The 14,622-nt window shown below is 31.5% G+C and overlaps 1 protein-coding gene across 1 annotated transcript in view; it reads left to right on the forward strand.

The window, feature by feature from the left end:
- The window catches only part of cpo (couch potato), a 359,710-nt gene extending 346,048 nt beyond the window's left edge, over window positions 1-13,662 (forward strand). Inside the window, 1 exon segment of the mRNA XM_067761391.1 lies at window positions 2,303-13,662. Coding sequence (XP_067617492.1) covers window positions 2,303-2,329 — 27 coding nt within the window. The 3' untranslated portion in view covers window positions 2,330-13,662.
- Window positions 13,663-14,622: the final 960 nt, after the last annotated feature.

Raw genomic sequence — 14,622 nt, forward strand, 5'->3', positions numbered from 1 at the left:
ACCAACTTTCCATGTGGTGCTGTGCGCACAAAGACGGATGTGTATCTTGGCTACTACAATACGATGGTATACGTCTATATTGTAAACCCGTAGAGTGCAAATATCCAGCTTTTTTCCCTAAACCTGGTACTGCGGACTAGCATATTTCGAGCTGCGGCGAAGTCGATCAGTCTATTTTCATCTCGAAATATAAGTTAGTGGAGACTGAATTTTGAGACTTTAAGACACCAAGATGTCTACTTTGCTCGCCCTTGCGTGAAATTTACTCAAAACGATTTCCAAGTTTTCTAGATTGTCTTAGCAGAAATCCCTATCCAAGAAGTCTATCTCTTCTATCGGCGTGTGGACGCAAGTAAACGAGATGTTGAATAAACACGCTTTGCTGTTGATCGTGGTGAAACGCTTTTCCACAACCACGAACGATAGTACTTTTTCAACTTTCGAAATCTAACATTTTCAACAACTAAATCCTCGGGGACCTTATTTACAACATACATAAAGAAAATGTCGACCATATTGGACATCCACGTCAATGACACTACGCTATCGACTGTATTGCATCAAAAATACTGGGTGTGGCTTTCGATTAGGATCTACATTTTGGCGAGCATACCAGCCGCAATTGTCCGCAGAACATCACCTACACTGCTGAGTACCCGGAAACTTGAGCATCACAACAGACAACTCATTGAAGAGGCCCCGCCTCCCAGGAACTTAAGAAGCACTCTGAAGAAATCAGGCACTTAAGAATTCAGCCGTATGAAAAATAAGAGCATGATAAGGCTCTCATTTGCCAGGGATTACCCGGTGAACCGCGTTATTAAAGACAAATACCCCAAACTCACAGTTGAGGAAAGCAACCACCCCAGGAAGATGCGTGTCATCCTAGTTAAACTTCGATCTGGATACTCTAATAGGTTAAACTCTTACTTATTCAGAATCATCCCCGACATACCCAATGTATGTCCCGCTTTTAGTGTGTCCCCACATGATACCAGCCATCTTTTCAATTGCAATATGAAACCAACGCCTCTATATCCCTGGTCCACCACGTTGAAACTGCACCTTTCCTTGGACTCCCGTAGAGGACGTTGATGACAATTAGTGGATGGGGCGAAGCACTACTCCAACAAGAGCGAAATTAGTTGTGGAGACAATATCTTACATAAAATAACACAGCACAACAAAACATGGCGTTTTTCCTAGAACAGACTTCGTACACATAATTTCCGCTTTAAATACTTAGAGTTCAGCACATCTAACCTTTTAAGAATTCTGCACACATGGCCGAAGGACGCCTAGTGATGCAAATAAAAAGTATGAAAGATGAGCTTAGTTGCAAAATTGCTGTTGCATAGTGTAATTATAAGAGTCTGTACATTATAGATATTAATGACACATAAGTATGAATGATGCAATTATAAACGTACCTAGGAGTAGGAATTTATTAGAGCAAGAGAATTTTGTAACTTTTTGGTCTTTCTGTATATGTGCATATGTATGTCCTACATATGTATTTCATCTCATCGCCCAAACCCATTTGCATAATATATACCATCATGTTTGCTGTGCTTACGTTTTGCCGCTTTTAAAGTTCTAAATCAAGGATGCATCGTAACGTTAAGTTTCACGTTAATTAAGAAATTTCAATTGTTTCCGTTGAAACATTTGGGAATGTTATTGTTAAAACAGTTATCAAAATAAATTTCATTTGGTTTTCAACCGAACGAAATGATTTCGTTTATATTGAAACGTTAATAATAACGTTAGACTTCAACACGAAGTGAAGTGAAATTAACTGAGTGACATTAACGTTAAGAGCGAGCGTTTCATAACGATTATAGCGTTAACGACGTGATTTCGCTTCGTTTCGTCGGGAAGCAAAACCACTTTGTTTAGTTAATTTCGATATACCTATACGAAGCGAAATTGTATCGTTTCATTTATTGAGCATCCTTGTTTTTAAGTATGTAAGCGGCCAAGCCTCGGAAAACTGTGGCATCTAGTTTAGAATGAATGAATGTACATATGTTTATGATTTTGCACATTATATGTACGTTTGTGTTTAGCACCAAAACTTAATCAACCTATAAGTTTTCCCTTCAAACAGTTATAAGAACTTTCTCATAGTTCTGTGTATTATTCTACAATATTTTTTTATTAATATAACTATTAATATATTATAAGAATTTGTACTTCACTGCTTCAGCCTAATATAAAGTAATTTCTCATTTAAAATCAAAATTTTATACATTCACGGATTTATACATTAACTAATTGTTTATTATAATTTCATTTACAGAGGAGCGGGTATGGAATCAAGGCATGATTTACTCAATAAAAAAGCTGAACGCGATATGCAACATCATCAGTTTCTAATGACACCGACCTGACCCGTTACAACAGCAACAGCAGCAGCACACCAGCAACAGCACCAAGCGCATCAGCAACAACATCAACATTACACATCACACTATCAGCAACAACAACGACAACAACAACAACAACAGCAACAGGCTACATCACTCGTTACTATACCAACTCATCATAATCAGCATCATCATCATCATCAGCAGCAACAACATCAGCATCAGCAACATTATTCGGCAAGTACAGCAGCTGCATTAGCCGCAACGCATCACATACCAACAACATTAATTACGGGTGCAACTCCTACAGCATCAACTGCCGCAGCAGGCATTTACTCTTACGTATTGCCAGCTGCAACGCATATTGCAGCATAGTACGGTAATATGATTGAAGGCAATTATGGATATTAGAATGCCAATGTGAAGCAACAACAACAACGAAAGTAAGGTAATATTGCTGCAGTGAAAATAACAATAACAATCCATATCTACCGAATAAGCACTTATATCATTTATACATACATGCATACCTACAAATTTAAATGAAATTGCGTCAAAAAAATAATAAATAGAAATTTGAGTTCATACAAATGCAAAAAAGCTTAGCAGAGCGTTGAATGAGAGTGTACGTAGCGTGCAGATGTCATGCAACTGTTAAAAGATACTAATTTGTAAAACACACAATTTTAAGAATTAAAAAAAAAAAGTTACCAAAAATTATTTCCGCAACTATGTATGTAGGCAAAAAACAGTAATTAGTTTAACGCCTTTGTAAGTAAAGCTACCGGATTAAGGAGAGTTTATTGTATTGTATATATGAAATTTAAAAAATTGCAAATATATAAACAAAGAAAATCCATCTCAACTTTACAAAAAACAAATTAAAATAGGTCTCATTCAGAATTTTTATACTTTATAATAAATTTTGTTCACATAGACAGAACATTATTTTGAAAAACTTCAGCAATACTTGCATATAAAGGCTTTTAGTTACATTAGCACATCTTTACATCTAGAATTTCGAATTGATTATTTATAATAAATAAGACATCATAAAAAGGAATTGATATTATATACAGACACACAAACATGAATACATAAAGAATTTTAAACCGCACAGTGCTGTTAGTTTAGATCATTTTTTATTATATACTTCAATTTTTAGATGTTTTAAAATTTAATTGAATTTTTATTAAATACAAAAATGTGAACTAAACTAATATAAAAGATGTATGTATGTAATATATAAATTAAACTTTTACTATCATAAAAAAAAGTTAAAACAAATTATAAAATTATTTATAGCTTAACCGAATGTGCCCTTTACATAGCTCTCTTTCTAGAATAAAGATAATAATTAAAAAACAACATCAATTACTAATTCAAACAGCAAAATATATAAAATTAAACAGCCGCAAAAATAAAAAGCTGTAGTTACAAATAAACAACAAAATTATGCAATAAATAAAGGATTTAATAAAATAAATTTTAAATTGCTGAGTAGTGCGCGTAGAAACAGTAAACGCGGAATTTTTTATAATGCGGAATAGGAATAGAAATCAATATTTCAAAACAAATTACTATTTAGTAGTATTCCCAAAGCAAATAAGAAATGCATAAAACATGAAACTACTAACAAATCATATGGTTTCGAAATTACAACATAAAATTTACAACATAATAATAGTGTTGTTATATTTTTTTAAACAAAATAAGTGTGCAACCAAAGAAAATAAAGTAAAAACTGAAATGAAAAACGACTACAATAACTGATATGAAACTTGATGCTATGTTCTGTGCTGTAACGGTAAATTGTGTTGAGAAACGTGTATTGAAACAGTAAAGAAAAATGCAGGAAGTGTAAGATCTAGGCGCTGGAAAAAACATATTAAAATATTAATTGAATGTGAAACGAAAATACAGAAGATATATGAAACTCAACATTATAAACGAAAATAGAATTCTGAACTAATTAACTAACTAACTGACGACTCATATATTTTACATGAATGGCTTTTCTACCGCTTTGACCCATAATTCAGAGCTGAAACCAGCAGTCTGCAGACGAAACTACTATAACCAAAACTAAAAAATGCGATTTTCCCTTAAGAGTATATAAAGAAAATGTTTAAACTTACTTCCGCCCAGTTTTTAGACACAAACAAGGAAATATGAAAAGCAATTTGCTAATACATAAAACAAAGTATGAAATCTGGAAACTAAACTTCAGTAACCAATAATAAAACACCAGCAAAGTAATAAATGCAAGCGCTAAACAAAAAGCAATTGAATTAATTAGAAGCTAATAAAACTGTTAATGCGCTGTTTTTAATGTAGCAACCGGGACTGAACCTAAAAATAAAACATTAAGAAAAATATCAAATAAGGAAAGCAAAATATTATCAATATAAAAGAGAAATGCAAAGTAAGCAAATTATAATAAAAAAAAAATCATATCATGACATATCATCTTGCGTAGCGAAAAAATACATACAGATGTAGGCTAAAGTTAGTTAAAAACAAAAACATGCAAAAAACATACCTATGTTAATTTAGTAAAAAGTTTACAATATCTACAATAAATTTTTATTATAAACTACGTAAGTACAAGCCCAAATTTAGATCTGGCTATCATTAGTTGAAGTACACACAGGATTGTTTTGAGTGAAAAAGTGAGCACCTTTTTAAAGTAATGAGAAACTACTCATACTCTCAATTGAAAAAAATGTAAGATTCTGAAATGAAAATGAATGAGTTTTTTGAAACTTTTTCGTGACAAATAAAGTATTTAACATGCATGTATCTAAACTTATGAAGTATTATTCAATGTTCCGTTCTATATCCGGACTCTAGAACTCATTTTTAATGAACATCTGTTTCACCACGTTATTTTTAAGCCTTAAAATCAACACCGCTTTTTTAATTTTTTTTTATCGAATTACCTTATAGAGAAGCTCATTTTTTTAGTGTTAGAGTATTTTAAGATATGTCTTTAACATGAAATTTGTGTTTTTTAATACATATTAAACTTTTGTTATACAAAAGCAAGATGCTTAGATAGATTGTAGTGAATAGAAATCAGAATTATTTTCACAAACTGAAGGTTGTAACCGAAATCAATTTAGTGACATATAATCTATTCCTGAATTTTGGTTTTTGCTGTTCATAGTTATAGAAATTCCAGCACTCGTTTCAAAGTAATTGCGAATATGAGATTCACAACCATTTGTATCAATGTTGGGAAACCTAATTAATATTGTGGAGCCCCATAGAAAAGATTAAAAAAATAAGGCGTGGCGTTTCTAGCTATGCTTCTCCTTTGTTTGCCACTTTGTTCTTTGAATATTCTGTTTATAATTTTCTCCCACCAAATCTGTACGACGGTGCCAACTCGTTTACTTTAAAACGGTTGGCTGGATTATTTTTCTAAAAAGCTTGCTCTGCCTCCGAATATCAGGAAATTATTACTTCAGTATTTCATTTAAATTTTCTTGAAATGCAGTAATTAGTTTAACGCCTTTATAGCCATTTGTTGTTCTTTGAAAGTTTGGATTATCTTCTGAAGGGCAAGGAAACTTAAATGGTTGAAGTTAAATAACATAAGGCTGCTAAGATTTTAAAATAATTTCCTTTCCTCATAATGGCTCTTTATTACAATATTTATTGGCACCGAAATTCATATAAAAGTTTTCAAAGCCCGATGAGAGTATTTTTATAACAAAACTCACATTTCTCCCATAACATTTCCTCTGTGTACTCAGCCCAGTGTTTGAGTTGTACGGAAGGGTTTATTCAACAAAACTTTTACAGACAAACATACACACATAACAATAGCTTTTAACAAAGTTGATGACGATTTATGATGAAGTGGTTTTAGGCGATATTGGATAAAAAATATAAGGCATATATAAGTAGGTATGCATATATATGCTCATTTTTAGTTATATGAACATATGACAAGTTCATACCTTAGAACATGCATATGTATGTTTATTCCAAACATTCTTAAGTTAAAATTAAAAAACCAAAAAAAATTCAAATATAAAAGTAGAATTTGTATGTGTTTTTAATTACCAAAGTTGTCCTTACTAAATGCAAAAAAAAAATTTAACTAACTATGTATGCATATAAAATCTATTGCAATTTTTTTTATTAATATAATAAATTAATAATTTAATTTACTGTTTTATTAGCTTAGTATTTACTAGACATACCAAAGGAAAAGCAAATGGGTAAAATGGAAAATTAATATACATACATATATATATACAAGTTTATATACATATATATAAAATGTTACGACACATACATAACTATCTACAAAACACAAATTCATATACAATACATTCATAGACATACATATAAGTATTGGTAAAAATGCTAAGCATTAAAATATAGATGACCTTTCTAACACGCAACTGTTGAATTATGGCATACCTAAAGCACCATTGAATATTTCCGATTCACTCAAGACGTGGGATCCAGATTATTGATAATAATTTTATTCAAAGCGTTGATTCCTATGTTTGACAGTAAACTGAAATTTCAGAGTGTCCTTTATAAATCAAACTTTTCTTTACACGTAAATATCTCTTCTAGAACTCAAATTGTCTCCGTCAATATACCTACATATGGTGGTAGATCCTTTGAGGATGTAACAGTCACTCCAACGCTTCTCTAACATTTCAATAACTTTTTTGTAGTACGATTTGTCAGGGCACTCAAAATACGCTTCAGTTCCGGCAGTCACTTCTGCAACTGACCCAAATCTTTTTCCACGGATCTCGTTTTTGAATAAATAATAGTCGCTGGGAGTCAGATCTGAAGATTACGGTGGATGGGTGCAGCAATTTGAACTTCAATCCGCACAATTTTTAAATTGTTACGCAAGACTTGTGACACGGTGCAAGGTCTTGGTGAAAGAGCAAATGTGTAATCCATTTGGAAAACAGCTTTTTCCTGCCCAAGTATTCTTGAAAAATATGATTCACACGTTATTTTGATTTCTTTACGATGTCAGCAATCTCAATAATTTCCTTTTACGATCACTTCGAACAATTTAAGAAAATGTTTGTACATTTTCTGAAGTAAGCGCCTCATTTGCACGACCAGAGTGGGGTGCATCATCGGTGTCTCTACGACCGCGTTTACATTGAACATACTAATAACATATGCACATACTAATTTTTAAGTCGCATAACACTTTTTAAGTCATTGCTGAGCTTGAACGGTGTTATGATGGGACATAAGAGTACGCTAACACATCCACCGATTTTGATCGCCCGATGACGGCCGTAATCGTCCGATAAAAATACACACATGTATTTAGATGAGCGTGTGTACATTTCAACCGATCACCGAATTGTTGTCGGCCGTTGTCGTTACACTGCCAATAAATTCGCGCGTGTTCAATTTTATCGTCCGATAAATTGCGTGCCTTTACTATGAAAAATTAATTATTTGTGCGATGGACTGAAAAATTGATTGTGGGCAAAACAGGCACCCTTTATGGGATAAGCACATAAAAGCATAAACGCAAGCGTGTTTTTTCGAAAAAGTAAAATGTAAGAAAAAAAGCTGCCGGCCTATAATCCGTTGCAATTTTAACACCAGCCCGGTCGATTTCATCAGCTGATTGCAATTTTTCGGTTTATCGATGGCTGTGTAAGCGTACCCTAAAGCAAAAGCTGTGTTTTTTTAATGCGTTTATACATATGCACTCAAACTTTATATGGACTGCTAAGTGTATTGCATTTATGAAATTATTGCGCATTAAATTAGCACTAAAAATTTTGTGCCTCCACTGTTCTCCAATTCCAATTTTGGTATGAGTTATACATTATGACCGAAAAATTGCGTGTTTCCACTATTTCTCTGTACACTATTACTATGTGTAATTGCCGATGAGCGTTTTTTTTTAGTCGCAAACGCAGATGTATATGCAAGTAAAAAAAAGCACGGCCATTGATAAGTTAACACACAAAATTGCTAAAAAAAAACTAAAAGTTTACTCACTTATGTAAATCGCTGTAACTTGTAAACAAATGAACGAAAAGACAGGAAATTTTGACAAGTGACGTTTGAAGGTTCATACTTTCTATATTATATGAATTCAATCATAACGGTGCCAAATATGTGTCAGTTCAAAGCCATTTTTACTCACGTATTTTGTGCAAAATATGAAAAGTGGTAAACGTGAAAAGTTGAGTTGCGTATTAGAAACGCGCCATTGTATGCGTTTAAATAGCCAAATACCGTTGATTATTTGTTGAAAGTTTCGTAAAAATATACTTTTTATCAAAAATAAAATTACTTAATTTATTTTTTTGTGATTTCTTTTGCAATTTGAAATAATTTACTGAATTTGCTTAGATAAAAAATATTTCCCGAATATATAAATATGTAAACCGATTGAAATTCTAATTGCGATAATACATGTACATAAATTGCTCGTATACATAAATGCAGATAGTTACATACATTGTATATATAAATTGTATTGTAGTCAATACGTGCATATTCCGTCCAATAACATTTTGTTAATGCTTTGATATATCAAATTGTAAATTTTAAGTTTTAGTTTTTGATGCTAGAAATGTCGACTTTCATGTGTAATTTATTAAATCATTCAATCCAAATGTCACGAAGATAAATAAATCTCACTTTACAGAAAAAAACTTACAGTGATAATTACTCGTAAAAATTTTTATCTATAGAACTAGAAAAATATTTACCAAAAAACCTAAATATATAGTTATTTTCTCGCGATATTTCAAGTCGCTGAAAAAGTAACTGATAACTAAATGCATATCATAAATTGCGCCTTTTTTTTAATAAAAATATATGTACATACAAAAGTGCATAAGTTTACATGAATAATATTTAATCATTTTTTTTAATATATAAATTTAAGTAAAATAAGAAAAAAAAACTGCAAAAGCTGCAAGTTCAATTAAAAATAGTAATATCTAAACATTTTAATATGAAGTATGTCATTTAAGAAAATATCAGTGGACATTTGAAGACAAAAAATATCAGTATAAAACTATAATATTGTGTATTTATTTAGATATTAAGCTTATATACATATTTTGTTGGATCTGAAACACAACAATATTTATTGACTCGAGACACAGCGAGATTGATGGCATTTGGACATGGGGTATGGTGGATGCAGTTAAATGTGCAAACAAAAATTCAAATTATTCACTTCCTTTCTATTATCCCAAGCTTCGATCGCGAATCTTCTGTCGGGATGGCCTAGAAGGTTTAATGTGGTCATATAAATCTTCCCCGAGATGGTCGGGCTAGTACCTTAATGGTGCTTGTTACCAGAAAGTACCGAATATATATCCGGCAAAGGACCATCAACAGCGATAACACTCCCCAAAGCCTTAGGGGAGTGTCTTTGTTGCTAATACAACAAAAATGAGGCTGTGAATCTCATGTTAAACTCGGACGTAAATATTTATCGGGATCAGCACTACATATCCGACATTTACTTTTGAGTCATTACTGTCAAAATATGGCTAAGCAAGGCATTTCTGAACACATTATATAAGCATATATATACATGAGTTTACCAAGCTAAGTAATAAACTAAAAATAAATAAAAATACCCTTGGATGTATTAAAATTTTTCCACAAGAGGGGGTCACATTTCTATGCATCTTTCTTCTTAATTTCAAAACTTGTTTACATATTTTAATGCTTGTATTTATTTAATAGCTATTAACAAATGCAGAAAAGTAAAGAAGCTAATATTTATTTTAGTATTACAACACGCAACTTACATAGATATATACATTCTTTGTAATAAATTATGTATATCTACGTATTTTATAACCTGCATTCGGTTAAAATAAGTATTGAATGACGATACAAAGAAAAGACAAACCAAAACTTCAGAAGCGAAAAAAGACAAAGACACTAGCAGTATAATAATTTAGAAAAATTAAATAACCAAACAAATTAGTCGAAAAGCGGCAGCAAATAACTTTAAAATATAATAAAAAAAGAACATATCTTTGAACTAACAATTTTTTTTTTGTATCTTGTAAGGATCAAAAGTTCAGAACAAATGCCGCCGTAAAGACGCTTAGAAAATTTAAGTTTTAAACTGTAGATTTAAGAAGTAATTCAATTATTATACATACATACATAGTTATAAAGATACAGTTAAATAAAGAAATTAAATAGAATGTATGAGTAAAAATATTAAAAAGGGAAATAAAATCGATTCAACTATTAAAATATCACAAAAATAACAAATACATATCAGCAAAAATTAACAAGTTTTACATTGCAGAAAATGCGTACATACATACGTGGTATTCCATCCCATTTCGACCAATTTTGAACCCGAACCATTTAGAATTGGCTGAAAGTGTTTCTTCTTTTTCTAGCTTACGAAAGACGTTTTTCAGAAGTTTTTCAAATTTTTTCATCCAATTCAAAAAAGTTATGAATTTAAAAAAAAAACACCGTTTTTTGTTTTCAAAATGCTATAACTTTTTCAAAAATTGACCGTTTGGGATTTTTGTTTTAAATTTGTTTTTAAATGTCCTTTTCGGAAAAAATTCAAAAAAATTTTTAAAGTTTTTTTTGTAATTTATCAGGTTTTCGAGATTTTTCGAATTTCGCCCTTTTTTTCTCATAAAAAACTTCAATAAATTCTGCAATCATCCCCACTAACCTCGGAGTGGGCCGAGAATTTTTTTTTTATTTAATTGAAAAAAAAAACTTTAAAATTTTTTTTGTATTTTTTCCGAAAAGTACATTTAAAAACATATTTAAAAAAAAAACAATGATCCCGAACGGTCAATTTTTGAAAAAGTTATAGCATTTTGATAAAAACACCGTCTTTTTTTCAAAATATTTAAAACTTATTTTGAGTTGGAAAACAGTGTTTTTTCAAAATGCTATAACTTTTCAAAAATTGACCGTTTGAGGTCATTTTTTTTTAAATATTTTTTTAAATGTACTTTTCGGAAAAAATACAAAAAAAATTTAAAAGTTTTTTTTTTAATTAAATAAAAAAAAAAATTTCTCGGCCCACTTCGGGATTAGTGGGCATGATTGCATGATTTGAAAAAAAAAAATCCCAAACGGTCAATTTTTGAAAAAGTTATAGCATTTTGAAAACAAAAACGGTGTTTTTTTAAATTCATAACTTTATTTGAGTTGGATGAAAAAATTTGAAAAACTTCTGAAAAACGTCTTTCGTAAGCTAGAAAAAGAAGAAAAACTTTCAGCCAATTCTAAAGGGGTCGGGTTCAAAATTGGTCGAAATGGGATGGAATACCCCATACATATAAACCTTAAGTAAAATAACTAAATGAGCAAAAAAGAAAGCAGCAGTTTGTAGAGAAATTACAAAAATTTACTAAACTTAAAGGTAGCTGAAGGGGAAAGTTTTAAAAAGGTATTGTGTTTTAATATATTTATACAAAAAATGAGGATAATGCAATATTTACCGAAACAAAATTTTATATGTAAGCAAATTAAAAAAAAAAAATTATAGATAAAAAGGTAAATAAATATCTTTATTAATCAATTTATATAAACAAGCATATGTATATACAACTACATATGTACATGTTATGTATTTTGTATGTTGTAAAAAAGCCGTTACCAAAAAGAAAATTATAAAATTTTGGTTATTAGTAAGAAATAAACAAAAAGATGCGCAAGGAGAAGCAATTTCATAATTATTGTAAAACTGAAATATTGGAGTGAAAAGTGGAAACCAAATTGGCATGTATTTTAATGCTGTACTGTGTAATTAACATAATAAATTATTAGGGAATACAATAAAAATAAAATACATATATACAATACCTACATACAAAGCTGATATACATGAAATTGTATGTATATTAAATATTATAATCGTCAGTTTAAGCGAATTCAATTAAAAAAGAATTAAAATATACCTAAAATGTAAAACTGCTAAAAAATTATTTTGTTTACACTGTTGTACGCATACGACGTATGTTCCAAGCCGGCCAAACAAGAAAAAATCTGCATACTCGGATTTCGTGGAAATTTTATTGGCGAAAGCATATATGGCACCCTATCTTTAATTCTGTTTACCCTACGAACAAGTGGATTCAGTAATGTGTATTCTCATTTTTAAAAAACATTACACAAGTCTGCAGTGATTTTTCTTTTTTAATATGATTTCCGATGTATTTTCGCGCGCTGAACATGAATCTGAAATTGAAAAGTGCCTACTTCGTCATGATTTTAAAGGAAGTGGTAGTAAATACCCCAAAAAACGTGTTTATGGGTGTTTTTGTCCCCAATTTTCCCTGAAATCTGTCTTGCTAGAGACTTGAATGTGTGCTCAAATTAAAGCTTGGTCCCTCCTCTGAAAAAAACCATATAAAAAGGTTTTGAAAAAAAGCTATAGTTTTGCAGATAGTGCAACCTTTGCGTAAATTAGGGTATCACACACATACTTAATGTAAAATTCTTTACTGGTCGGAAGGTTAAAACCTGGTTTTTTTCGAAACTTTAAAATTGTTTTCCAAACAAAGTATTCTATATGGTTTTTGTAGAGAAGGAACCAAGTCTCTAGCAGGTCAGATTTCAGTGAAAATTAGGGATAAAAATACCGAAAACCACATTTAAAGGGGTCTTTACTCCTACTTTTATAAAAATCATAACGTGGTAGGCACTTTTCGACTTCAGATTCATGTTGGCGCACAAAAATAAGTCGCAAATCACTCTGATATTAAAAAAGAAAAACAGTGAATTTTCAAAGCTTACACCGCTGTAACAGGAAAATATATTTGCTTCAATGAAATAATGCGCTTGTTCCGTAGGTGAACCAAATTATATTTATTATATTCAAAGCTAAAGTATACAGATTTTGTATGCTTGACTAGATTTACAAACTTCAGCAGTGTATGTCGTACGAACAGCGTATTTTAACTGTCACGCAGTGTTATCGATACTTTCTTTTCCAACTCCAACCATATTAATTGCCTTATCTTGTCGTAATTTTATACCTTTATGAATATTAGTATCTCAATTTCTTTTAAGACAATTTTGTTAATTTCTTTTAATATTTTTTCCGTCTATATGCAAACATACATATTTATACATGCATGCACACTTTAATACATATATACTTACATATAGTTTATTTATTTTACCAATTTCTTTCTGTGTGTAATATTTTAACTTATAAAGCCCTTTAAACAATTAAAACTAATTAATTATATATATTAATAAATATTTTTGTTCTTTCAGAAAATTGTTTGCTGTTTTCTTTTATTCCCACCTTTTTTTAGGGTTATGTTCAACAACGGGACGATGTCTTAATATTTTTCCCATTACATTGAAATTTTTGTGAGCTTACCTTTAAGTTATTATTTAAGTATATCCATCATCCTGATGATACTTATATCTATGCTCGTGCTAAAACATATCTTGGCCAAGCGATAAAACATCCTAGCCAAGGTCCTCAACCTGGTTCTTTCCACTCCTTATTTTGGAATATCTGGAAAGCCAGCAAATCCAGGGGAATTACAGTCACTAACACCCCTCAGCGAGGGGTATTCGCCAAATCAACACAACTTCCACCCAGCCTGAAGACCTGCCAGCCAATGTATCTAATAATCATGTCCTATTTTCAATAGACTGGGTTGGTCCCCATACGAAATAAGAAAGTTGCAAAAGTCCACATCTAAATTAGAAGCTTATGTTGACAGGTTAGGTTAGGTTGAACTGGCCGGTTCGTGAGGACCGCACATGCGCTGAGTGAGTCCGTGTTGTTACCACAAGTTTGTTTAACGACCAAACAGGAAAACCCTATCAAAAACCAGGCCTTAAGTTATAAACTAACTCCGCCCTCTTGGAAAATACAAACATTTTTCTAGGACCTATGTCACTTGCTGCTTCTAGATCTGACAGCTGTATCAGTGCTATTAGTTAGAGTCTTAGCCTGGCAAGCGCAGGGCACGACCATAAAACGTGCTCGATCGTTTTTTTTTCTCCTCCAAACCGCACTTCCTACATCTGCTATCACTGACCAAGCGTAATTTGAAGGCATGTGACGCCAGAAGGCAGTGTCCAGTCAGAATACCCGTCATGAGTCCACAGTCGCAGTGCGATTTTATTAGGTTGGCTTGTAACACACTTTTAGACGCTGTTCTATGCGAGATTATTGCCTTGATTGCGGCTTGGCTGGTAATATAAAAGTTGACGCGGCTTCAGTTTAAGCTTTTTTCTTCCAGAACGCTAC

Source organism: Eurosta solidaginis, chromosome 1 (assembly GCF_040869045.1).
Source record: "Eurosta solidaginis isolate ZX-2024a chromosome 1, ASM4086904v1, whole genome shotgun sequence".
Classification (NCBI taxonomy): domain Eukaryota; kingdom Metazoa; phylum Arthropoda; class Insecta; order Diptera; family Tephritidae; genus Eurosta; species Eurosta solidaginis.